The sequence below is a fragment of the Schistocerca serialis genome, chromosome 3 (genome assembly GCF_023864345.2).
Source record: "Schistocerca serialis cubense isolate TAMUIC-IGC-003099 chromosome 3, iqSchSeri2.2, whole genome shotgun sequence".
Taxonomy (NCBI): domain Eukaryota; kingdom Metazoa; phylum Arthropoda; class Insecta; order Orthoptera; family Acrididae; genus Schistocerca; species Schistocerca serialis.
The window spans coordinates 813,011,475-813,039,298 of NC_064640.1; the positions used below are offsets into that span (position 1 = coordinate 813,011,475).

General features: G+C 45.2%; 1 protein-coding gene across 3 annotated transcripts in view; it reads left to right on the forward strand.

Annotated features, from left to right (window-relative positions):
- Positions 1 to 27,824, forward strand: part of LOC126469589 (paired mesoderm homeobox protein 2-like) — a 587,427-nt gene that overhangs the window by 427,842 nt on the left and 131,761 nt on the right. For all 3 annotated transcript variants that reach the window (XM_050096709.1, XM_050096707.1, XM_050096708.1), the window contains exon 4: positions 5,259 to 5,366. In XM_050096709.1, coding sequence (XP_049952666.1) covers positions 5,259 to 5,366 — 108 coding nt within the window. The remainder of the gene's footprint in view (positions 1 to 5,258; positions 5,367 to 27,824) is intronic.

Here is a 27,824-nt window from a genome sequence, read left to right on the forward strand (position 1 = left end):
ACAGGACATATCCCTGTCTCACTCCTGTCTTGATTTCGAACGGTTCCAAGATCTCTCCCATGAACTTCGCTTTGGATTTTGGATTTGTTAATGTTTCCTGAATTAGTTTCCTGGTCTTGTTGTCTACCTTCATTTCTTCCAGTGTACTGAAAAGTGTTTTTCTGTCTATGAAATCGTAGGCCTTCTTGAAATTAACAAATGTTATTGTGGTGTTTCTGGACCTTCTCGTTGTTAATATTGTTCTCAGGCACCAGATCTGTTCACTGCACGATCTTCCCTTCCTGAATCCTGCTTGGTACTCTCCGATATGTGAATCTATCTGAGGATCTAGGCGATTTAATAGAGCGTTGGATAGAATTTTGGTCGGCCGGAGTTGCCGAGCGGTTCTAGGCGCTACAGTCTGGAACCGAGCGACCGCTACGGTCGCAGGTTCGAATCCTACCTCGAGCATGGATGTGTGTGATGTCCTTAGGTTAGTTAGGTTTAAGTAGCTCTAAGTTCTAAGGGACTGATGACCTCAGAAGTTAAGTCCCATAGTGCTCAGAGCCATTTGGAACATTTGGATAGAATTTTGTACGTCACAGGCACTAACGAAATTCCACTGTAGTTATTACGATCTGCTTTGTCTCCTTTCTTGTGGAGAGGGTGTATTAGGACTGACTTTCATTCTTCTGGCACCTTTTATGTTTCCCAGATGTTTTTGATTATTCTGTGTGTTTTGGGTGTAATGTTTTCATGGTCTAATTTCCATATTTCTGCAATTAGTCCGTCTTCTCCTGGTTCTCTGTTATTTTTCAATGATTTTATTATTTTCACTATTTCTTCGTGTGTTGGGTGTTCGGAGTCCTGGTTAGTTTCTGGATTTGTAAACTGTAATCTCTGCTTTGGTTCATCGCAGTTGAGTAATGTGTCAACGTATCGAGCTAATATTTCACAGTTTTTCTTCGGATTTGTCTCCGGTGTTCCATCTTGTCTTTTGAAGCATAAGCTTCGAGATTGATATCCTGTCATATTTTCTCGAAATATTCTGTAAAAATTCCGTGTGTTGTTTCTAGTGCTATATGATAAATCTGTATTTTTTTAATTTTTTCAAAAATATCCCTCCGTTTCACGTTATAAATCAACAATTTTCGACTAAAACCTCAATTAAACAATGACAGTTCCAATTTTGCCACAAATACTGTTTATTTTTAAGTAACAGACAGGACGATAACGGCGTATAACGAAATTGTTCCGCAGATTGGATGAGAAATCCCGCCTTATGCGAGATACCTTTGTGTGTGTTTCTTGCATAAGGCGGAATTCCTCACACAGTTTTCTTAACAAGCACGGAAATAAGAAGAATTTTAACACGACAAGACGATAATGTTCCATAGGTTACGTGACCTTTTATATACCCACACTCAGTTTCAAGATATTTCACCGCTTTCAGTTCTCTAGGGGAACCTAGTAAGACATTGATCACATACGAAAACAAAGCGGTCAAAATAAGGTAACGCCCAATAGGTATGCAACACACTAAATGTACAACAAAAAATGGATCTGAGCACTATGGGTCTTAACTTCTGAGGTCATCAGTCCCCTAGAACTTAGAACTACTTACACCTAACTAACCTAAGGACATCACACACATCCATGCCCAAGGCAGGATTCGAACCTGCGACCGTAGAGATCGCGCGGTTCCCGACTGTAGCGCCTAGAACCGCTCGAACATAAAATACCTGTAGGTGGCCGCCCATGGCTTCATGTGTCTTTTCCTAGAACTATGATTACACTGATCTATAAAGATGGCATCGCTGAAGTTCGTGTAACCCCTTAAGCTGGCGCAACATTCGTCGATTTCATCTTACACTGCAACAAATCTGGAAGACTTTGCACTCGTCTCGCCAACAGAAAACAGTTCGGTTTTTTTATCGGAATCAGATACAGCTCATTTGCTATTCCCGAGACGTATATTGCTGTTCGTAGTCCTCCTCTCGGAATTTTGCCACAATAAGGAAAGCTTTTCAACAAAAATGTCATTATTCTCCTATGGAATTAACAGACACCGTTAGTAACAGGATCACACATGTGATCTACACTGAAGAGCCAAAGAATCTGGTACACGTGCCCAACATCGTGTAGGGCTCCCCCGAGCGAGCCTAAGGGCTGCAATACGATTAACGTCAAAAGTTGTGTTGGAGGTAACTGACACCATGAATACCGCAGAGCTGTCCATAAATCCGTAAGACTACGAGGGGTGGAGATCTCTTCTGAACAGCACGTTGCAAGGCATCCCAGATGTGCTCAATAATGTTCATGTCTTGGGAGCTTGGTGACTAGCGGAAGTGTTTAAACTCAGAAGACTGTTCCTAGAGCCACTCTGTAGCAGTTCTGGACGTGTGGGGTGTCGCATTGTCCTGCTGGAATTGCCCACGTCCGTCTTAATGCGCAATGGATGCAGGTGATCAGACGGGATGCTTATGTAAGTGTCACCTGTCATAGTCGTATCTAGAGGTACCAGAGGTCCCATATCACTGCACACACCCCACATCATTGCAGAGCCTTCACCAACTGGAACAGTCCCCCGCAGTTCGTGAGGTTGTCTCCATACCCCTACATCTACATCTACATCTACATCCATACTCCGCAAGCCACCTGACGGTGTGTGGCGGAGGGTACCTTGAGTACCTCTTTCGGTTCTCCCTTCTATTCCATTCTCGTATTGTTCGTGGAAAGAAGGATTGTCGGTATGCCTCTGTGTGGGCTCTAATCTCTCTGATTTTATCCTCATGGTCTCTTCGCGAGATATACGTAGGAGGGAGCAATATACTGCTTGACTCTTCGGTGAAGGTATGTTCTCGAAACTTTGACAAAAGCCCGTACCGAGCTACTGAGCGTCTCTCCTGCAGAGTCTTCCACTGGAGTTTATCTATCATCTCCGTAACGCTTTCGCGATTACTAAATGATCCTGTAACGAAGCGCGCTGCTCTCCGTTGGATCTTCTCTATATCTTCTATCAACCCTATCTGGTACGGATCCCACACTGCTGAGCAGTATTCAAGCAGTGGGCGAACAAGCGTACTGTAACCTACTTCCTTTGTTTTCGGATTGCATTTCCTTAGGATTCTTCCAATGAATCTCAGTCTGGCATCTGCTTTACCGACGATCAACATTATATGATCATTCCATTTTAAATCACTCCTAATGCGTACTCCCAGATAATTTATGGTATTAACTGCTTCCAGTTGCTGACCTGCTATTTTGTAGCTAAATGATAAAGGATCTATCTTTCTGTGTATTCGCAGCACATTACACTTGTCTACATTGAGATTCAATTGCCACACCTCCATCCACTCGATACAATTTGAAACGAGACTCGTCCGACCAGGCAACGTGTTTCCAGTCATCAACTTATCAATGTTGGTGTTGACGGGCCTAGGCAAGGGTTTAAGCTTTGTGTCTTTCAGTCATAAAGGGCACACGGGTGGGCCATCGTCTCCGAAAGCCCGATGATGTTTCGTTGAATGGTTCGCACGCAGACACTTGTTGATAGTCCAGCATAGAAATCTGCAGCAATTTGCGGAAAGGTTGCGCTTTTGTCAGGTTGAACGATTCTCTTCAGTCGGCGTTGGTCCCATTCCTAATATTCGTGGTACACTCGTGAAATGGTCGAACGGGAAAATCCCCACTTCATCGCTACCTCGGAGATGCTGCGTCCCATTGCTCATGCGCCGACTATAGCACCACGTTCAAACTCCCTTAAATCTTGATAACCTGCCATTGTAGCAGCACTGACGTATCTATCAACTGCGCCAGGTACGTGTTGTCTTTCTTAGGCGTCGCCGAGCGCAACGCCGTATTTGGCTATTTACATATCTCTGTATTTGAACAGGCATGCCAATGCCAGTTTTTTTTTTTTTCGCGCTTCAGTGTAGTGTTGCTTGGGTAATATCTATTTGTTTTATTTATTTGCATCTGATTAGGGCCATCTCTTTCATCGGATCAGCGTTTCACACACAAGTGCAGTACCTCTTTTAAATCATAGTTTCCTAAAAGATAACAATTTCAATACGACAACTAGTGTTAAAATGATCTGAATGTCTGAAGCGGAAATGTAAGTAAATTATATACCTACTGAGTTGAACTAGAAAGTTAATATTGGCATTACCTGTAATACTGCAGCTTTTACTACTAATAATGATAATAATAATAAAGACAATAATAATAATGATAGTGGCAGATATAAGACGAATTTATAGGTGTACAAAATAGGTGTTTCCTGATACTGCGAATTCTAGTGAAAAGGAAATTTAAGGAGACAGTCTCGGCTAAGAGTACTGAGAAATGAGGAAGGTTAAGTTGGACGTACAAGGATAACTAATGCGAGTGAGAACAACGGAAATCATTATTGTTGCTTTAGCAGATCCGTCATAACTATCTTCTGAAACTGGGGATGTTATTCGCTTCTCTAATATAACAATAAAAAGTTATTCCAAATCCGGGTTCCTGTTACTTAGAAGGACCTCGAAAAAGTGGTTGAGCGACAGAGTGGGACAGAAGGGATTTTGTTCTGAGGAGATTGGATATTTCTGAAATTGTACAGACAAGACCGTTAAAATCGAGGAGAGATACGAGGGATAGTGTTCATTGACAAGACAGTAGAGACGGCAGGGGATATTGGAGTATGTGCTCTTGTCTACATGCAGCCAGGATAGCTGAGCATTTGATGCTAAAATGTGATCAAATACTCGAACACAAATGTAACGAACACAGGCATTCACAACCAGTTTCAGGCGAAGTGAACTTTCCTGGGGAAGGCCTTGCAGGGTAACATCGCTGTAATCAAAAACTGGAAGTGTTTGTACTCGTACTAGTTTCTTTTTCAGTTCAAGAAGAAAGAGCTTTTCATATTTTTAAACGGCATAGGGAGCTGCTAACTCCTTCTTGCACACTGCAATTACCTGCTCAGTCCACATTAGATTGTCACCTATTGTTGCTCCTACATTCTTTGCTGAAGGAGAGAAGTTGACAATAACACTGCGTTGGCATTACTTGCATTACATGTACTGCTACACCCATATCGTAGACATAAACATGTTTCACGTTCGAGCATGTATACATTGTCAGACAAAATCTTCAAGTTTATTTATACTGTGTTACAAGTTTTCGTCTTTGGTTTCTTTTCATTAGATTCGGCACTTAGGTGTCGAGTTCTCGTGGTTCTTGAGATTTTTCACTGCCTTATGGAAACCAGTGTACAAACTTTTTTTTCGCAGGTGCTGAGTATTACAGCTACGAGTGCCCTTGGAGATCCAGTACACCTAGCGGCGCGCAGTATCCAGTCATCGCCGAAGCTTCTCCTTCCTGTGTCTTCGTAACTCCAGGTGAAAGAATATCTTATTTCAGTATTTTAAACATCAATATTCCTCATTTATTTCTTGATATCGTCTTTAAAATGTGCCTCTTATTGAATCTTTAATTTGCGCTGTGGTTAAAGCATTGGAATCACAAAGAGCGACACACATATCCCTATCTGGCGATCGATTTTCTATGATTTCCCTAAATCTATAGTGGTGAATCTTGGGTTAGTTGCTTTAAAAAGGGCTCGAAAGATTTACACTGACGGAAAATATCTCAACACCAAGCAGGAATTGTGCGACGTAAACGAAAGTTGGTAGGCGTGTGTCTACATCTAAAAGATGTCTATTCCGATTTCGCACCAGTCGTCTTAGAGCGGCGCTAGTAGCGCCACTACGAGGTTGCAAATCAGGTTTGCTTTAAACACACGCTGTAACGGTCGTGAGCGTTAGTTACCTTTGACATTGGGCGTGGCGAGTTGATGTCAGTCAAGAATGCCTTTTAGGCAACAAAGACGCCATTTTCAGCACCTTACTGAGTCGCGTATAGGACTGTGAGAAGTTTCATGTTCCTTCTGCCATATTGCAGGAAGACTTGGTAGGAATGTAGCCACTGCTACTGTACGTATTTGCTGGCAGCAGTGCTCACGAGAACGTAGTCACAAGAAGACCGGGCTCCGGACGGCCACGTGGAACTACCGAGGCGAAAGACCATCGCGTTCAGCGTACGACTCTGGCGCATCGTAGTGCGTAATGCATCAGCAGCAGCAATCTGAACAGTAGTTGGCACCATAATGACACAACGAACTGTTACAAATCGTTTAGTTTGACAGCCCCGAGATAGACGCCCTGTAACTTGACAGAAAATCCTAGCAAGTTCTGGTCTTACGTTAAATCAGTAAGTGGATCGAAACAGCATATCCAGACACTCTGGGATGATAATGGCATTAAAACAGAGGATGACACGCGTAAAGCTGAAATACTAAACACCTTTTTCCAAAGCTGTTTCACAGAGGAAGACCGCACTGCAATTCTTTCTCTAAATCCTCGCACGAACGAAAAAATGGCTGACATCGAAATAAGTGTCCAAGGAATAGAAAGTCAACTGAAATCACTCAACAGAGGAAAGTCCATTGGACCTGACGGGATACCAATTCGATTCTACACAGAGTACGCGAAAGAACTTGCCCCGCTTCTAACAGCCGTGTACCGCAAGTCTCAAGAGGAACGGAAGGTCCCAAATGATCGGAAAAGAGCATAGGTAGTCCCAGTTTCCAAGAAGGGTCGTCGAGCAGATGCGCAAAACTATAGGCCTATATCTCTGACATCGATCTGTTGCAGAATTTTAGAACATGTTTTTTGCTCGCGTATCATGTCATTTCTGGAAACCCAAATCTACTCTGTAGGAATCAACATGGATTCCGGAAACAGCGATCGTGTGAGACCCAACTCGCTTTATTTGTTCATGAGACCCAGAAAATATTAGATGCAGGCTCCCAGGCGGATGCCATTTTCCTTGACTTCCGGAAGGCGTTCGATACAGTTCCGCGCTGTCGCCTGATAAACAAAGTAAGAGCCTACGGAATATCGGACAAGCTGTGTGGCTGGACTGAAGAGTCTTTAGCAAACAGAAAACAGCATGTTGTTATCAATGGAGAGACGTCTACAGACGTTAAAGTAACCTATGGCGTGCCACAGGGGAGTGTAATGGGTCCATTGCTTTTCACAATGTATATAAATGGCCTAGTAGATAGTGTCGGAAGTTCCATGCGGCTTTTCGCGGATGATGCTGTAGTATACAGAGAAGTTGCAGCATTAGAAAAGTGCAGCGAAATGCAGGAAGATCTGCAGCGGATAGGCACTTGGTGCAGGGAGTGGCAACTGACCCTTATCATAGACAAATGTAATGTATTGCGAATACATAGAAAGAAGGATCCTTTATTGTATGATTATATGATAGCGGAACAAACACTGGTAGCAGATACTTCTGTAAAATATCTGGGAGTATGCGTACGGAACGATTTGAAGTGGAATGATCATATAAAATTAGTTGTTGGTAAGGCGCGTGCCAGGTTGAGATTCATTGGGAGAGTCCTTAGAAAATGTAGTCCCACCGGCCGGTGTGGCCGAGCGGTTCTAGGCGCGTCAGTCTGGAACCGCGATACCGCTACGGTCGCAGGTTCGAATCCTGCCTCGGGCATGGATGTGTGTGATGTCCTTAGGTTAGGTAGGTTTAAGTAGTTCTAAGTTCTAGGGGACTAATGACCTGAGATGTTAAGTCCCATAGTGCTCAGAGCCATTTGAACCAATGTAGTCCATCAACAAAGGAGGTGGCTTACAAGACACTCGTTCGACTTATACTTGAGTATTGCTCGTCAGTGTGGGATCCGTACCAAGTCGGGTTGACAAAGGAGATAGAGAAGATCCAAAGAAGAGCGGCGCGTTTCGTCACAGGGTTATTTGGTAACCGTGATAGCGTTACGGAGATGTTTAGCAAACTCAAGTGGCAGACTCTGCAAGAGAGGCGCTCTGCATCACGGTGTAGCTTGCTATCCAGGTTTCGAGAGGGTGCGTTTCTGGATGACGTATCGAATATAGTGCTTCCCCCAACTTATTCCTCCCGAGGAGATCACGAATGTAAATTTAGAGAGATTCGAGCGCGCACGGAGGCTTTGCGGCAGTCGTTCTTCCCGCGAACCATACGCGACTGGAACAGGAAAGGGAAGTAATGACAGTGGCACGTAAAGTGCCCTCCACCACACAGCGCTGGGTGGCTTGCGGAGTATAAATGTAGATGGAGATGTGATAGTCATTCCACTAACCCCAAAGCTCTTCCATTTGCGATTTCAGAGTTGTCAAGCGAGAGCTGATAGGAGAGTAGGGTAGAGGTTTTCCGATGATAGCAGGTTCTGCATCGCTGACAGTGAAGACCGTTTGTTGGTTAGGAGGAGGCCAGCTGAGAACCTGCAGCCAACCTACCTGCTTGCTAGACACACTGGTCCTATACCTAGAGATATGACTTGGGGTACGATTTCGTATGGCAGTAGGCGCACTCTCATAGTTATCCCTCGCACCCTGACTGCAAATCTATACGTCAGTACGATGATTAGACCTATTGTGCTGCCATTCATGAACAGCATTCCAGGGGGTGTTTTCCAACAGGATTAAGCTCGCCGACATACTGCTTTTGCAACCCAACATGCTCTACAAAGTGTCTACATTTTGGACTGTCTTGGCCTACTCGACCACCAGAGCTGCTGGAAAACCGTGCAAATGTGGGTTATGATCGGCAACAACTCCTGCGTCATCAACAATCAGTATTAACCGTCTCTACATTGACCGCACATGTGCAACAGACATGGAACCTGATCCCACAAACTGACATCCAGCACCTGTACAACACATTGCATGCACGTTTGCTTGCTTGCATGGAACACTCTGTCTGTTACACCGGTTATTAATGTACCAGCATTTGACATTTGCAATGGCTTATCTCACTCTTACATTAACCTGTGATCTTGCAATGTTAATCACTTAAACATGTTACCTCGACAAATGTATTCTAGAAATTTCGTTACTCTACATTAATTATTTTTTGGTGTTGCGGTATTTTTCCGTCAGCGTTTCTCCTCATCATTGTGCTCTGTCTCCAATAACCTCGTTGTCGACGGGACGTCAGACCCCTATCTTCCTTGTTTCCATCTTTTATTACTCATCCCTGGCGTGATTGTCAGGAGTATCAGCGGCGATTATGGCTGTTTCGAATTTTGGCAGTTGTGAAAATCGACTGCCACGTAGAAGGAGTTGTTGAGTCCGTGAGACACCCTTCATCCAACATAGTCCCTTCGCTACATTTGAGTAAGAATTACACTCATAAAAAATAATGGCAGTTTGATGCTTTAAGCCTGTCACTTCGATGAATACCGCAATTTGTGACGTATCACCTGCATTCGGGACCGAGTACAAGTATGACACGCAATTTCTACTTGTTACGAATGTTTTACAGAGAGTACTCTACTGCATTGGCTCCTTACTTAGCTTGCATTTATCGCGAATCTCTTGCCCAACGTAAAGTCCCGAGCGACTGGAAAAAAGCGCAGGTGACGCCTGTATATAAGAAGGGTAGAAGGACGGATCCTCAAAATTACAGACCAATATCCTTAACATCGGTTTGTTGCAGGATTCTCGAACATATTCTCAGTTCGAATATAATGAATTTCCTTGAGACAGGTAAGTTGCTGTCCATGCATCAGCACGGCTTTAGAAAGCATCGCTCCTCCGAAACGCAACTCGCCCTTTTTTCACTTGATATCTTGCGAACCATGGATGAAGGTTATCAGACGGATGTCATATTCCTTGACTTCCGGAAAGCGTTTGACTCGGTGCCCCACTGCAGACTCCTAACTAAGGTACGAGCATATGGGATTGGTTCCCAAATATGTGAGTGGCTCGAAGACTTCTTAAGTAATAGAACCTAGTACGTTGTTCTCAATGGTGAGTGTTCATCGGAAGTGAGGGTATCATCTGGAGTGCCCCAGGGAAGTGTGGTAGGTTCGCTGTAGTTTTCTATCTACATAAATGATCTTTTGGATAGGTTGGATAGCAATGTGCGTCTGTTTGCTGATGATGCTGTGGTGTACGGGAAGGTGTCGTCGTTGAGTGACTGTAGAAGGATACAAGATGACTTGGACAGGATTTGTGGTTGGTGTAAAGAATGACAGCTAACTCTAAACATAGATTAATGTAAATTAATGCATGTGAATAGGAAAAAGAATCCCGTAATGTTTGAATACTCCATTAGTAGTGTAGTGCTTGACACAGCCACGTTGATTAAATATTTGGGCGTAACACTGCAGAGTGATATGAAGTGGGACAAGCATGTAATGGCAGTTGTGGGGAAGGCGGATAGTCGTCTTCGGTTCTTTGGTAGAATTTTCCGAAGATGTGGTTCATCTGTAAAGGAGACCGCTTATAAAACACTAATACGACCTATTCTTGAGTACTGCTCGAGCGTTTGGGATCCCTATCAGGTCGGATTGAGGGAGGACATAGAAGCAATTCAGAGGCGGGCTGCTAGATTTGTTACTGGTAGGTTTGATCATCACGCGAGTGTTACGGAAATGCTTCTCTAGAGGAAAGGAGGCGTTCTTTTCGTGAATCACTACTGACGAAATTTAGAGAACCAGCATTTGAGGCTGACTGCAGTACAATTTTACTGCCGCCAACTTACATTTCGCGGAAAGACCACAAAGATAAGATAAGAGAGATTAGGGCTCGTACAGTGGCATATAGGCAGTCATTTTTCCCTCGCTCTGTTTGGGAGTGGAATAGGGAGAGAAGAAGCTAGTTGTGGTACGAGGGCCGGCCGAAGTGACCGAGCGGCTCTAGGCGCTACAGTCTGGAGCAGCGCGACCGCTACGGTCGCATGTTAGAATCCTGCCTCGGGCATGGATGTGTATGATGTCCTTAGTTAGTTAGGTTTAAGTAGTTCTAAGTTCTAGGGGACTGATGACCTCAGCAGTTAAGTCCCATAGTGCTCAGAGCCATTTTTTTGTGGTACGAGGTACCCTCCGCCACGCACCGTATGGTGGATTACTGAGTATATATGTAGATGTAGAATGTAAATCGCAGCTTATGCTCCTCCACTGAAAACTAAAACTGGTTTGTACGCCTATGTGCGTTATCTGTGTTGCTGTCACCGACGCTATTTCTCGTATTTATTTCTTTCCTTTCAGTCCTCACAGTTCGGAATTTCAGTAGTGTAGTTTTGCGCGACCTGCAGCATAGCCATGTGGCTTGAACGTCGTAGAGTTGAACGTCGTTATTCGCAAACGATTCTCTGTGTGGAATGTCAGCCCATGTCCAATAGCTCGCGTTTTTATTTTTTGTGGAACAGTTTAGTGTTATCGCTGTCTAAACTGCACTCTCTCTCGTCTTTATTTCCTTTCTTTCATTCTTTGTAGTCCGTAATTTTAGTACAATAGCTTTGCGCCTCTTGCAGCATCACACATGTGGTCCATCGTACCAATTAATCATGGATTTTGATGAGCCTTGTGTATGTTGTAGTAGGACCTGTCCTGACTATCTGGCTAGTGACTTTATGCGACGACCCTTGAACCTCATATACCTGTAACGTTAATCATCTTTTTGTGTTGACGAGCCGGCGGATGTAGCCGAGCGGTTCTAGGCGCTTTAGTCTGGAACCGCGCGACTGCTACTGTCGCAGGTTCGAATCCTGCCTCGGGCATGGATGTGTGTGATGTCCTTAGGTTAGTGAGGTTTAAGTAGTTTTAAGTTCTAGGGAACTGATGACCTCAGATGTTAAGCCCCATAGTGCTCAGAGCCATTTGAATCATTTTTTGTGTTGACGAAGTGAGAGCAGCGCAGCGGCTAATGTTCGCGACTTCCGCATTACAGATAATTCCAATATTTTTTTGAATTTCTTCACTTAATATGGAATACCATTAAGTAAGAATCATTTTACTCGCTAGCACTTGCTGAGCTAGAACAGTATTTCGTGTGGCATTTGTTTTAGAAACAGCAGAAACCACCATGCACATTTAACCAAAGTTACCTCCTTGCAGTCACATAGGTTTCTTCAGAAGCGATATCGGAAAACACAGTTCGTCTAAATTCAAAAAGATTATTCTCCCCTCGATCAACTTCGATGCGAAACACGAATATTTGATCATTTCTCTGGCAGCTGGTACACTAAACTGATGTAGGGTTAAAGATGGTATTTTTATGGAATTTCCCAAGAAGCGATTTCTCTATTCGTCTTTAGCAAGTGCAGAGCATTTTGACTTTTTTTAAGTGATAATTTTAACCTGACTGTAAAAATAAATCTCTCAGGGTTGACAAAGTTGAGTACATTTTGGTGGGATAATTCTCACGGTGCACTGCATGCTTTTCGTTCATCTATAAAGATTTGATGGTAAAGTGTCTGACCATCTGCCCTCCTACGAATTAGTACGTTATAGAAATTTTTCTTCTCCCATGTACAGAAGAATGACATTTGAAAAAGTCTTCGTACTGCTCTTTCGTGAACTGCCCCGATTCCGTGCAGGTCACAACCACATTTTTCAGTATATGAGTCAACGCGTCAACTCCTTTTTGAACAATTCTACCAAACTTCAAGGATGGTTTTTGCATACAAAAGAAAACGTAAAGGAATGTCTCTCGTGAAGTCCCCCTGTGGGTCCGGGGGTAAGAATAGGCCAGAGGTATTCCTGCCTCTCGTAAGAGGCGACTAAAAGGAGTTTCACACGTTTCAACCTTTACGTGATGGTCCCCTGTAGGGTTTGACCTCCATCCTTCAAAATTTTCCCGAAGAGCGATCCAACTGGGAAGGGCGCCTTAAAAGTGCATTGTGTCCATCGTGCATTGAGATCTTTAGCTCACTTTCTCGTCGTCGCATTGCAGTCCCGCCCATTCTCCATCTCTTGGGCGAGGACACCTTCCTGGGTGCGTTTTCCACCATGCACTTTGCAGTGTCGCTTCTGCGTCGACGTTGACAATGGACTTCTTTGCACCTGATATCCAGCACGGTAGCCAGTTCGTTTTGGTGGGGCCGCCATGTACCCTGTTGGTTGTAGTCCTCTGACCACCCAGGGATCGCTCTGCTGATGCCTGCGCCGTTGACTCCCCACCTATGCCAAGGGGTAGATGCCCATCCCCTGAGGGATCGGGACCCCTGGCCATGGCCATGCTGCCAGGTGGCCTTTGCTGCAGCTGGGTGGCGCCCGTGGGGAGGGCCTGTGGTCAGAGTGGGTGGCATCAGAGCAGATTGCACGCGATGAAGCATAGTCCATCATCTCTTGCTAGTGGTAAAACACCAGCAGTCTCTAAACGTTCATGAGCTCAATTCAACGCACAGGACTACGACCCCAAATCGTTCCCCTCCCTGGCCACACTTTGGTAGGAACGTCATGCTAAGGATGGCAACAGATCTTACTCGCCCCTGTACCTTGAATTTTCAAGAGCTGATGGGGAATCATTCATGACGATGAATCCTTAATTTTTTGTTGAGCATTTAGAGGACAAGTTTGGGGAGGTGGAGGGCTTGTCCAAAATGAGATTTGGGTCAGTCTTGATCAAAATAGCATCCTCTGCCCAGTCACGGGCGTTACTCGCTTGTGACAAGCTGGGGGACGTTTCTGTAACCATCACGCCCCATAAGAGCTTAAATATAGGTGGTGCAGGGTATCATATTCCACAGGGACCTTCTTTTACAGTCTGACGATGAGCTGCGCGCCGATTTAGAGCGGCGACGTGTACATTTCATCCTGCGTGTCCACCGGGCTCTGAGGAGTAATCAGATTGCCACTGGTGCCTTCACCTTGGCCTTTGAGGGTGATAAATTGCCCAAGAAGCTCAAGGTGATGATCTACCACTGTGATGTAAAGCCCTATACCCCTTCCCCGATGTGGTGCTTTAAGTGCTGGAAGTTCAGCCATGTGTCTTCCTGCTGCACTTCATGCGTCACATGTCGAGATTGCAGACGCCCATCACATCCCAGTACTCCCTCCATGTGCCCCGCCTCCGATCTGTGTCAATTGCAGAGAGCACCATTCGCCTTGCTCGGCGGACTACAGGATTCCCTAGAAAGAAAATAAAATCATGTAGTACAAGACCCTGGACCGACTGACCTACACTGAGGCTAAGAGAAAATTTGAACACTTGCGTTCTGCGGGTATGACATCGTTTTACGCCACCTCTACAACAGTTCTGGCGCCATCAGCTCCGCCATCCCAGTCACCTCTCACAGCCGGAAGACTACAACCGCCCCTTGATGGTGGGAGGCATTTTCCTCCCTGTTGCTCCTACACCACCTACTTCGCGAGCAATACGTCCCCCCCCCCCCCCCCTGCCAACCATCAGGGACGTCTGTCCCCACTTCTAAGCCGGAGAAGCGGAAGTCTTCTTCGGCTTCTCTCGCTAGGAAGGGGTCCCTTGGGTCCCCCCCTTCCCAAGTTTCTGCTAGTGGGAAAAATGACATCCGCCAGTGGCTGAAGAGCCCAAAAGCATCTGGTTGTAGAGCTTCACGCTCATCCTCAGTCCCAGAAACTGAGCCAGTGAAGTCCTTCCAGCCAGGGAAATACAAGGAGCAGCGAGAGAAATCCAAAAAGAAAACCACTAAGACCAAGCAAATTGCGGTGCCACCCACAACACCGCTACCTACAAGCTCTGCGTCTGAGGATGTGGTGGAGATTTTGGCGTCCACTGAGGACCTAGATCCCGCCAGACCATCAGACACAATGGATATAGACCGCTCAGGCAAAAAGTCAGTGACAGCAAGTGATTCTGAGGCGCAAACTACCTCATTGAATGTTCCACGACTTCCTAGTCTCACGATGACGTCATCCTCCAGTGGAATTGAGGCGATTTTTTTCAGTCTGGCTGAGCTATGGCAACTGTTAACCCTTTGACTGCTGCGGACGTGTTAACTCGTCATTCCTCGCCGTTCCCCTGGCTCGCATAACGTGTATACACGCGACCTTGGGTCTTCCCTACAGCGCTAAGGACGTGTTTACGCGTCCCACGCCACCGGCCTTCCCACTGCTAGGAACGAATTTAGGTAATGTAATGTAATGTGTGTGAAATCTTATGGGACTTAACTGCTAAGGTCATCAGTCCCTAAGCTTACCCACTACTTAACCTAAGTTATCCTAAGGACAAACACACACACCCATACCCGAGGGAGGACTCGAACCTCCGCCGGGACCAGCCGCACAGACGAATGTTGGTGCGCTGAGTCACAGTTACCTGAGCGCTACGGACGTGTATACACGCAGAGCTGCCTTTCCGCCCTGCTCTTCTTGTAGCTGTGCAGTGGTCTGATTGTGTAGTTCGAGAGTGCATATATCTTTGTTGCTGTGTTCGCTCTTTGTAGAATTCCACTTACATTCCTGTATTTTCGTCACTTTTCTTGTTTTCTACGTGAGAAATGTCACGTCGCCGTGGTTGCACAGATAACGAAATCCTGGATATGCTCACTAAGAGCGACATTGGGTGTGAATTATCTGACGTTGCTAACAGTGATGAGTCTTCAACAGAATCTCGAAGCTGTAGTCCTCAGCCGTTTACATCAGAGGGGAGAGCAAGAATTACAGTCAGCATTTCCTCTGAATCCGAGGAATCAGAAAGTGACAGTGAAACGGTTCAGAAAAGAGCGAGCTTAAGTGACACATTTGACTGGAGAGAAATCGATTGCCAGCCGTTAAACCCTTACTTCGATGACTCGAGTTCAGGACACAAATGTCAATTACATAGTGACCCAAGCATTCTTTCATTTTTTGTGATATTTATATCTCAAGAACTGTTGCAATTTATTGCAAACGAAACAAATTCTTTTTATGTTTACACCAGAGAAAATGCTACAGAATCTGTGAATTCTCAACTGTCAGATTGGAAAGACACTGGATTTGAGGAAATGTATTGTTTTGTTGCTGTTTGCCTTCTAATGGCGCAAGTTAAAAAGTTAAAATTAAGTGATTATTGGTCCAGAGATACACTTTTGAAAACACCAGTTTTAAGCGAAATTATGTCCCGAGACCGTTTTTGTCTACTTCTGAGAATGTTACACTTCAGTGATAACTCTGCGGGTACTGGAGGCGGCAGTCTATTTAAAATTAGGACGATTGTTGACAAAGTTTGTAAGACGTTTCGTAATTCATTTCGCCCACATCACAAGCTTTGTATAGATGAAAGTCTCTTGCTGTTCAAAGGACGATTATCTTTTAAGCAATTTATTCCAACCAAGAGAAGTATATTTGGAATAAAGACATTTGGACTGTGTGACTGTCAGAGTGGGTATATTTTAGATTTTATTCTATAAACAGGCGCAACAACAGAAATTGGGTTCCACAGTTTGGGAAAAAGTGACGACGAAGTGGCAACTCTTACGCAGCCATATTTGGAACAGGGTCATATTCTATATGTCGATAACTGGTACTCAAGCCCGTACCTGTTCCTCTGGCTTCACAACCATAGAACAGCCGCAAGTGGCACTGTTCGTAAGAACAGGCGCAACATGCGAAAACTGCAGAAGAAATTAAAACGAGGAGAAACTGAGTTTAGGTCCACTGACAAGGTCCTTGCTATCAAATGGTGCGATAAGAGAGAGGTGTAGATGTTGGCCACAAGTCACACAACACGAATGGTTGAAACAGAGAAGAGTGGCAGAAATACTGGCGAAAAAATAAAGAAACCGCAATGTATTGTAGAGTACAATTCGAGTATGGGTGCAGTTGATCGTTGTGACATGTTACTGAGCTCAGTGGTTCAAATGGCTCTGAGCATTATGGGACTTAACATCTGTGGTCATCAGTCCCCTAGAACTTAGAACTACTTAAACCTAACTAACCTAAGGACATCACACACATCCATGCCCGAGGCGACCGTAGCAGTCGCGCGGTTCCGGACTGAGCGCCTAGAACCGCTCGGCCACCGCGGCCGGCGAGCTCAGTGGGATCAGTGCGTAAGACTGTGAAATGGTATAAGAAATATTTTTTCACATTCTGGATTTGTGCATTCTAAATGTTCATGCTCTCCATCGGTCAAAAATGGCACGCGCAGAGTTTCACCTTTCTCTCGTAAGAGAGATTGTAGAAAAATATGCTACAGAACGAAGAAAGGCTGGTAGGGGAAGGCGCTACGATGACGAGAATCCTCTGCGATTCACAGGGAGACATTTTCCGGCTGTTATCGTGAGCGGACATTCGCAGATGTTCAGATGCGTGGTTTGCACGAAATAGAAAGTGCGCCGGGAAACTAGATACCAATGCAAAACTTGCAACGTTCCATTATGTGTTGCACTCAGCTTTGAAACTTATCTTACAAAGAAGCATTACTAATTATTGGGAACTAAATCTGAGAAAGTTTAGAGAAGTTCTAAATGAATTACTTAAAAAAAGGCAAAAATGTAAATCTATTTTTAACTTCTCCAGTGCCGGTCCAAAGCCCGAATCGAAAAGAAGAATTGGAAATAGATGCAACAGGTGTAAAATTATTCAAACGAAGCCTGACTTCTTCATATGTAGCAGTTTACTGGCAAATGAACGGACTTGGTGATTGAGATGGCGTAATATCTGCACTGTGGCAAATGTAATTACGCATAGTACATTGCTCCAGTATAACAAAACTCATACATTAATCTGCGTACGATACATTTAAATTATTAACACGTAACATGGACACTTATATTCTTTTATCCTTAGCAGTACAAATGTATATCACAATCGGTCTACTTGTACAAAACATGTTTTGTATAACTGATTTAAACGCCTTTGGTCAACGAGAAACAACATGCCAAAATTAAAATTCTTTTTTCAGTGCGATTTTTCTTGCCACTTTGCCTCTGTTGTTAGCCAATTTTGAAAATTAAACTCATTGTTCTGGGGAGGGTGGGGGGCTTAAAATTTGTTGTTCGAATGAGACTGGCTTTGAAGCATTAATAGAAAACGGTATTTGAAAAAGATGTATCGAATACACCCTGCTTTCATCTTTTCATAAAAATCAACATCCTTTCGACTAATTTGGAGATTATTGGAAAATAGTAGGGGGCTAATAATTCTGCCTCGGGCATGGGTGTGTGTGATGTCCTTAGGTTAGTTAGGTTTAAGTAGTTCTAAGTTCTAGGGGACTGATGACCTCAGAAGTTAAGTCCCATAGTGCTCAGAGCCATTTGAACCATTTTTGAAGAAAAATTTTTATTCTTTATAATTGTGCACTCAATCTATTGCACTCTAAATTTCATTTTCATCATGCGTTCACACTACTAGACATGCTATCCTGAAGTTTACATTGTTTTCGTGCCTGATTTTCGCTCCCAACTTTCATTCCAGAACGAAAGTAGCGCATTTTTGACGTAGAGGAATTCATTCAGTACTGAAAAGTGCAGTAGAAATGAAAGATTATATTTAAGAACCTTGTGTTGTTAGGTTACTACATGCCAAGTATCACGTTCGTGATAGTATTAGTTCAGGAGATGCAAGAAGCCAAACCTAATTTTTTGGCCGGTTTACCTACAATTTTCTGGCTCAATGTGGCTCGTAAAATTCTTTTCATTATTATTCTTAAGAGAACGCATAAAGTTGAACAAGATGGCCAAATATTATTTCTTTACAAAAACTATGGCCCGAGATATTACAGCTCAAAGTCGCCAAAAATTCACGCTGGATCTGCGCGAGTCGTATTCAGCCGTGACATATTCAGCACAGGGCGGGTTGAGCATCGCAGGCAGATACGGGCCCGGCAGCAGCTCCAAGGGACAGCCACGCAGCGCAGGTAGACGGATTACGCCGCAAGCCGCGACGCCTCAGCGCGCCAAGCAGGTGGCGCGTCTTCAGCAGTCAAAAGGTTAAGCTTTACACCTGCTATCTGCATTGACCTCCAGGAAACCTGGTTCCCGGCAATGCGGACCCCTGCCCTCCGCGGCTATAAGGGATTTACATCTACATCTACATTTATACTCCGCAAGCCACCCAACGGTGTGTGGCGGAGGGCACTTTACGTGCCACTGTCATTACCTCCCTTTCCTGTTCCAGTCGCGTATGGTTCGCGGGAAGAACGACTGTCTGAAAGCCTCCGTGCGCGCTCGAATCTCTCTAATTTTACATTCGTGATCTCCTCGGGAGGTATAAGTAGGGGGAAGCAATATATTCGATACGTCATCCAGAAACGCACCCTCTCGAAACCTGGCGAGCAAGCTACACCGCGATGCAGAGCGCCTCTCTTGCAGAGTCTGCCACTTGAGTTTATTAAACATCTCCGTAACGCTATCACGCTTACCAAATAACCCTGTGACGAAACGCGCCGCTCTTCTTTGGATCTTCTCTATCTCCTCCGTCAAACCGATCTGGTACGGATCCCACACTGATGAGCAATACTCAAGTATAGGTCGAACGAGTGTTTTGTAAGCCACCTCCATTGTTGATGGACTACATTTTCTAAGCACTCTCCCAATGAATCTCAACCTGGTACCCGCCTTACCAACAATTAATTTTATATGATCATTCCACTTCAAATCGTTCCGCACGCATACTTCCAGATATTTTACAGAAGTAACTGCTACCAGTGTTTGTTCCGGTATCATATAATCATACAATAAAGGATCCTTCTTTCTATGTATTCGCAATACATTACATTTGTAATGTAGCACCTATAAACAGGTGTCAGGTGGAGTTTGCGTTTATGTCCTAAACTCAGTCTGTAGTGAACCTGTGCCACTTCGAACCCCTCTTGAAGCTGTGGCTGTCAGAATAAAGACCACACAAGTAATAACTGTCTATAATGTACCGGGTGATCAAAAAGTCAGTATAAATTTGAAAACTGAATAAATCACGAAATAATGTAGATAGAGAGGTACAAATTGACACACATGCTTGGAATGACATGGGGTTTTATTAGAACAAAAAAAAATACAAAAGTTCAAAAAATATCCGACAGATGGCGCTTCATCTGATCAGAAGAGCAATAATTAGCATAACAAAGTAACACAAGGCAAGGATGATGTTCTTTACAAGAAATGCTCAATGTGTCCACCATCATTCCACAACAGTAGCTGTAGTCGAGGAACAATGTTGTCAACAGCACTGTAAAGTATGTCTGGAGTTATGGTGAGGCATTGGCGCCGGCCAGTGTGGCCGAGCGGTTCTAGGCGCTTCAGTCTGGAACCGCGTCACCGCTACGGTCGCAGGTTCGAATCCTTCCTCGGGCATGGATGTGTGTGATGTCCTTAGGTTAGTTAGGTTTAAGTAGTTCTAAGTTCTAGGGGATGTTAAGTCCCATAGTGCTCAGAGCCATTTGAACCATTTGAGGCATTGGCGTCGGATGTTGTCTTTTAGCATCGCTAGAGATGTCGGTCGATCACGATACACTTGTGACTTCAAGTAACCCCAAAGTTAATAATCGCACGGACTGAGGTCTGGGGACCTGGGAGGCCAAGCATGACAAAAGTGGCGGCTGACCACACGATCATCACCAAACGACGCGCGCAAGAGATCTTTCACGCGTCTAGCAATATGTGGTGGAGCGCCATCTTGCATAAACATCGTACGTTCCAGCAGGTGTTTATCAGCCAGGCTGGGAATGATGCGATTCTGTAACATATCGGCGTACCTCTCACCCGTCACGGTAGCAGTTACTAAACCGGAATCACCTCAGAAGAAAAAAGGCCCGATAACGGTAAATGTGGTAAATCCAACCCATACCGTGACTTTCTCGTCGTGCAATGGAGTTTCCACGACAGTTCTAGGATTTTTGGTAGCCCAAATTCTGCAGTTGTGGGCGTTGACAGACCCTCGGAGCGTGAAATGAGCTTCGTCGGTCCACAACACGTTACTCAACTAATCGTCATCTTCCGCCCTCTTCTGAAACGCCCACACCGCAAATGCCCTCCGCTTCACTAAATCGCTAGGTAACAGTTCATGATGCCGATGGATTTTGTACAGATAGCATTGGATGGTACGCCTAAGTGCCAACCAAACAGTAGTGTATGGAATGCCGGTGCGACGTGCGACTGCACGAGTGCTGACTTCCACGTGCATAGACGAACCCGCTACAGTCTCCATTTCTTCCTGAACTGTCTCAGCGGCATTACGCCTTGTGCTCGGTCGGCCACTATGGGGTCTATCGTCTAAACAAAAGTGGCTTCGAGCTTCGAAATCATTCTCGCCACAGCTGCATTTGTCAACGGACCTTTGTCCGTTCGAATCCCCTTCCTATGGCGATAGGATCGTAACGCTGAACTAGCGCATTCCCCATTCTGATAATAAACAGCTTCACTAAAAGCGCCTTTTTAGATAACGTCAACATGCTGCTACTGCTGGCGCATCTGATTCTCTCTCTCATTACAGCTCCTTTTATGCACGATTGTCATGCGCAGTCACTGACGTTTTGCTGTCCAGCGCCATAAGTCGGACATTTTGTGCACTTTGTTTTTCTTTGGTTCTAATAAAACCCCATGTCATTCCAAGCATGTGTGTCAATTTTTACCTCACTATCTACATTATTCCGTGGTTTATTAAGTTTTCAAATTTATACTGACTTTTCGATCACCCGGTATATCTTCATCCAGATGGTGCCGTACCCCTGAATGTATTAGCTGCGCTGATTGATAAACTTCCTAAACTTTCCTACTTTTTGGGAGATTTTAATGCCCATAGCCCCTTGTGGGGTGGCACCTTGCTTGCTGGCCGAGGCAGAGATGTCGAAACTTCACTATCACAGTTCGACCTCTGCCTCTTCAATACTGGGGCCGCTACACATTTCAGTGTGGCTCACGGTGGTTACTCTGCCATTGATATATCACTCTGCAGCCCAGGACTTCTCCCATCTATCCACTGGAGAGCACATGACGACCTGTGTGGTAGTGACCACTTCCCCATCTTCCTGTCGCTGTCCCAGCGTCAGCCCCACGAACGTTTGCCCAGATGGGCTTTAAACAAGGCGGACTGGGAAACTTTCACCTCTGCTGTCACCGTTGAATCTCCCCCACATGGTAACATCGATGTGATGGTTGAACAGGTGACTACAACAACTGTCTCTGCGGCAGAAAACGCGATCCCTCTCTCTATAGGGTGCCCGAGTCATAAGGCAGTCCCTTGGTGGTCGCCAGAAGTCGCTGAAGCAATTAAGGAGCGTCGGCGAGCTCTACAGTGGCATAAGCGGCACCCTTCCCTGGAGCACCTCATAGCCTTTAAATGGCTCCGTGCCCGCGTTCGCCAACTTATCAAACGACGGAAGCAGGATTGATGGGAGAGATATGTCTCGATCATTGGGTGCCATACGCCATCTTCCCAAGTCTGGGCAAAGATCAAACGTCTTTTCGGGTACCAGGCCCTAACAGGTGTCCCTAGTGTTACCATAAATGGCGTGATATCTACCGACGCAAACGCAATTCCCCCCCCCCCCCCCCTCCCGCAGCCTTTCGCACTCTGAAATGGCGGCTGGAGGGGAAACTCCACTCATTCACTACACGCCACAGTGAATCCTATGACGCCCCATTTACACACTAGGAGCTCCTCAGTGCCCTTGCATATTGCCCCGACACAGCTCCTGGCCTTGTTCAGATCCACAGCCAGACATCTCACATCTGACTACAAGCGACATCTCCTCTTGATCTTCAACCGGATCCGCTGCGATGGCGTCTTTCCATCGCAATGGCGGGAGAGCACCATCGTTCCAGTGCTCAAACCCTGTAAAAATCCGCTTGATGTGGACAGCTATCGGCCCATCAGCCTCACCAACGTTCTTTGTAAGCTGCTGAAATGTATGGTATGTCGGCGGTTGGGTTTGGTCCTGGATTCACGTGGCCTATTGGTTCCATGTCAGGGTGGCTTCCGCCAGGGTCGCTCGACCACTGATAATCTTGTGTCCCTAGAATCTGCCATCCAAACAGCCTTTTTCAGACGGCAACACTTGGTTGCCGTCTTTTTTGACTTATGTAAAGCATACGACACAACCTGACGACATCGTACCCTTGCCACATTGTGTGAGTGGGGTCTCCGGCGCCCGCTCCCGGTTTTTATCCAAATCGTCCTGTCGTTCCGTACTTTCCATGTCCAAATTGGTGTCTCCCATAGTTCCATCCATATCCAGGAGAATGAAGTCCCGCAGGGCTCTGTATTGAGTGTCTCTCTATTTTTAGAGGCCTTTAACGGTCTAGCAGCAGCTGTCGGGCCCTCCAACTCATCTTCTCTGTATGCAGACGACATCTGTATTTCGTAGTGCCCCACCAGTACTGGTGTTACAGAGCGTTGCCTACGGGGAGTCATCCACAAGGCGCAGTCATGGGCTCTAGACCACGGCTTCAAGTTTTCAGCCACAATGTCGTATGTCATGCACTTCTGTCGGCGTCGTACCGTTCATCCGGACCCAGAACTTTACCTTCATAACGATCCACTTATTGTAGTGGAGACATATCGATTCTTAAGACTGGTTTTCGACGCTCGATTGTCTTGGCTTCCTCATCTTCCTCAGCTTAAGCAGAAGTGCTGGCAGCACCTCAGTGACTCCGTTGCCTGGGCAAAACCAGTTGGGGTGCAGATCGCTCTACGCTGCAGCAGCTCTACAGAGCGCTTGTCCAATCCCGAATTGGCTATGGGAGTGTGGTTTATGGTTCGGCAGCGCCCTCAGTGTTGCATTTACTCGACCCTGTGCACCACTGCGGGGTTCGACTAGCGACATAAGCTTTTAGGACGAGTCCGGTGACCAGCGTACTTGTGAAGGCTGGGATTCCTCCATTGCAAATCAGACGTGCACAATTGCTCGCCAGTTACATTGCACACATTCGTAGTTCTCCTGAGCATCCGAATTACCGCCTCCTTTTCCCATCCACATCAGTCCACCTACCGCATCGGCGGCGCAGGTCGGGGTTATCGATTACAGTTCGTGTGCGGTCCCTTCTCTCCAAACTGGAGTCCTTCCCTTTACCACCTACGCCTCCATGGTGTACGCCTCGGCCGCAGCTTCGCCTTGATCTCTCCCGTGGCCCTAAGGACTCCGTTAACCCTGCGACTCTCCGCTGTCACTTCCTCTCCATTGTTGACGTGTTCCGGGGCTCTGAAGTGGTTTACACCGACGGCTCGATGGCTGATGGTCGTGTTCGCTTTGCCTACGTTCACGATGGCCATATTGAACAGTGTTCCTTACCCGATGGCTGCAGTGGTCTGCGGTTCTAGGCGCTGCAATCCGGAACCGCGGGACTGCTACGGTCGCAGGTTCGAATCCTGCCTCGGGCATGGATGTGTGTGATGTCCTTAGGTTAGTTAGGTTTAATTAGTTCTAAGTTCAAGGAGACTGATGACCTCAGAAGTTTAGTCCCATAGTGCTCAGAGCCATTTTTTGCAGTGTATTCACTGCAGAGCTGGTGGCCATTTCTCGTGCACTTCAGTATCTCTGTACGTGCCTTGGGGAATCTTTTCTTTTATGTACTGACTCCTTGAGCAGCCTGAAAACTATCGACCAGTGCTACCCTCGTCATCCTTTGGTAGCGTCCATCCAGGAGTCCATCTATGCCATGGAACGGTCCAGTCGTTCAATGGCGTTCGTCTGGACCCCTGGTCACGTCGGAATCCCAGGAAATGAACTTGCTGACAGGCTGGCCAAACAGGCTACACGGAAACCACTTCTGGAGATCGGCATCTCCGTAACTGACCTGCGTTCGTTATTACATCGCAAGGTTTTTCAGCTTTGGAAGACGGAATGGCAAATCTCAGTATGCACACCAAACTGCGAGCCATTAAGGTGACCACGAATGTGTGGCAGTCCTCGACGAGGGCCTCTCGCAGGAACTCCGTCGTTCTCTGCCGGCTCCGATTTGGCCATGCCTGGGCGATCCACGGCCACCCCCTCCGCCATGAAGACCCACCTCAGTGTCGGTGCGGCGACCGGTTGACAGTGGCCCATATTCTTCTGCTGTGTGCTCCTTTGGCTGCCCTGTGACTTCATCTTCGGTTGCCGGACTCGGTATCATTGATTTTAGGAGACAACGCCTCATCGGCTGATATGGTTTTACGTTTCATCCGTGAGAGTGGGTTTCATCGTTCGATCTGAGTTTTAGCGCATGTCCTTTGTACCTCTGTGTCCTCCGCCCTGGTGCTTTTAGGGTGGAGGTTTTAATGTGTTGCAGAGTGGCTGGTTTTTCCTTTTTATTCTCGTGGTCGGCCAGCCACTGTAATCTGCTTTCTTGTTTTACTCTCTTCTGTTTCTCGCGTCTCTCTGTTGTTTTCTTGTCCTTTTTGTTGCTTTTAGTGCTCTTTGCCTTTCCTTCGTTCTTGTGGTTTTTTTTCTATTTTGTGTTATATGTCTCGTGTCTTTTATTGTCACACTTGTGGCATTGTATTATTAGGAACAAGGGACCGATGACCTCGTAGTTTGGTCCCTTTCCCCCCTCTTTTAAACCAACCAACCAACTTTCCTGAAGCAGTTATAGAACAGTGTGCTGTGAAAGAATGGCTAATCTTATTCAAATATTTTTTCTGCATAGGGACGGTTATCGCTTCTTGTTCTGCAACGAGTCTATTGTACGTCGATTAGTACTGGCAGCCTGTTTGATTGGTGTTAATCACATAAAAGAGATCAAAAGTAGAGATAAGTACTTTCGTTCGTATCTAGAATGACGCAGTATTTAATGATACGCTATAAGATGAAACTGAAAAAAGAAAAAAGTACAAGGGTAGGATCTGAACTGTTTTGTCAGCGAGGTAGCCGTGAACTTTAGCCGCTGCCCTGCTCTCACTTGGTGGAAGGTTAACGTTACAGGTGTAGCAGGGCCACATAAAACTTCAACAACAATTTTCTCGGAAAAAGCCGCTGTTCAGGTACTGAGAACTGTTTCCTCTACAACATACCTAAGACTCATCAAAATCCTTTTCAGCAGGTCTGACTATCCCCTTGTCAGTAGCCTAGGTGCTCTCCTATTGTAGTTCTCTTTTTCCAAGAGTAATTAATCTCCGATTTGTGTGTTAGCACATCGTAGCTCATTACTATTATTATACTGAGCGTATCAAAAGTAATTTTACAAGACATGATGGTTGGTGGATGGGTACCATGTGAACATACTGTGCTTATAAACGTATGTTCGAAAACGCTTCGTTTGCGTGCCAGCGTTTCTGAAATGTGAAAGAGGACGTACGTGGATTGGAACCACGAGCTAGGCAAGGAGTAAATTACACATTGTAGATTAATGTCAGAAAATACTAGTTTAGTTCAAATGGCTCTGAACACTATGGGACTTAACATCTGTGGTCATCAGTCCCCTAGAACTTAGAACTGCTTAAACCTAACTAACCTAAGGACATCACACACATCCATGCCCGAGGCAGGATTCGAACCTGCGACCGTAGCAGTCCCCCCAGTTTAGTTCACTTAAAGAAGGTGCTCAATATAAATGCCAGCAACTTCGATACATTTTGTATATTTGCCTGATGATGTCTTGCCGAACCCTTGGAAAGATTCTCGGCATGTTATGGATGACTACAGCTGCTACTCCACGGTAGTAGGTTACTGACACTGGTTCATGCTGAGATAATCTTATCAGATTCGTTGTCAGGTTACACATCCCGTGTCAGACGGAACACTTGTGCTCCTTACATTTAAAGTCCTCCCCCACTTCCCTCCCGTGAGGAACCGCAGCGAATTGATCAGCGTCAGCCAGGGAAGTCCCCACACACCTTAGGCAACTGTACGAGCTACCGATAGTAGTCACGTGATATGAAATTGGCGGGAAACCCATCCCTATCCCTCTCAGCCAATGAGAACACATTAAAATGGCGGGAAATCCTTGCGCTAATAGGAATCAAGCTCTCCGTTCACTTTATCACATTATGAACCCAGCTGCCTTAGCCCCCTCATTCGTAGGGTGACCAGATGCAATTGTTTAAAAAGGAGGACAAACAGCTTCGAAAAGGAGGACAAAGGAAGAAAAAAAAAACACATCAAACTGGTCAGCTGCAGATGAGGATACCACCCGTCAGCTTTGGACAAGTCACGTGACTGCCGGGAATTACAGGTAAAACTAGTAGTTAAATGTTACTGGTGGTCAGGTAGCGATTCCCAGAGCAATATTTTTTTTATTTTAAATTAAAAACATTGATTGTGGTGACAGTGTGGCATCAGTTGTTTTTATATTTACGCGTTGTTTTAAGATTTAGTAAAGACAGCTGCCTAAACGCAACTCCTGATTGGCTACTTTCATGTGACTTGTCCAAAGCTGACGGGTGGTATCCTCATCTCCAGTGTTCCCCATCCAACACACATGCATTCCTTAACAATTATTGATACTTCTCGGAGGAACCAATTTTTTGCAGAAATTAAGGCTTATTTAACAGATAATTGTAAAATGACACACATAAAAATTCCTTTAAATTATACTGGACCATCAACAGACCTTTCACTGATTCAAGGTTTAATCTATTCCTCTCATCAGTCCACTGTGTGGTAATTAGAGAAAATATTCTTTCGGCATTTGCGTTACGCCCTGAAATACTGAAAAAATATTCAGCAAGTTTCAGCATCTCTCGGTGACAATCAACTGACTTACTGTCACAAAAAACATTGCTCATTTTTACTTCAAAATAAAGTCCTTAATTCTGGATCATTATTATTCCTTTTTAGAAATTGGCTGAAATTGCAGAACTGATCATAACATTTTGCATCTTCAATTTCAAAGGCTTTACATTTCTCCTGCAAATACATAAGGCTTTTCTCAACATTACTGTAGCAAAAATCATTTTTAAGTGACATCCATCTAAAACATGAGAAGTCTTCAAACATACAAAGCCACCGTTTCAAATATTCATGGGATGATTGATAAAGTAAAGTAGCTTCTTCCATAAAAAGTTTGGCTTCTTTCTCGAAGCCTTCCTCTGTTGCAATTTTCAGGATCTGCTTGACCTTAAGGCAAATGAATTTTTCACTTAATCGGGCTTCAAGCACTTTACATACTGACTCTAAAATTTCAATGACATCAACCACAGAGTT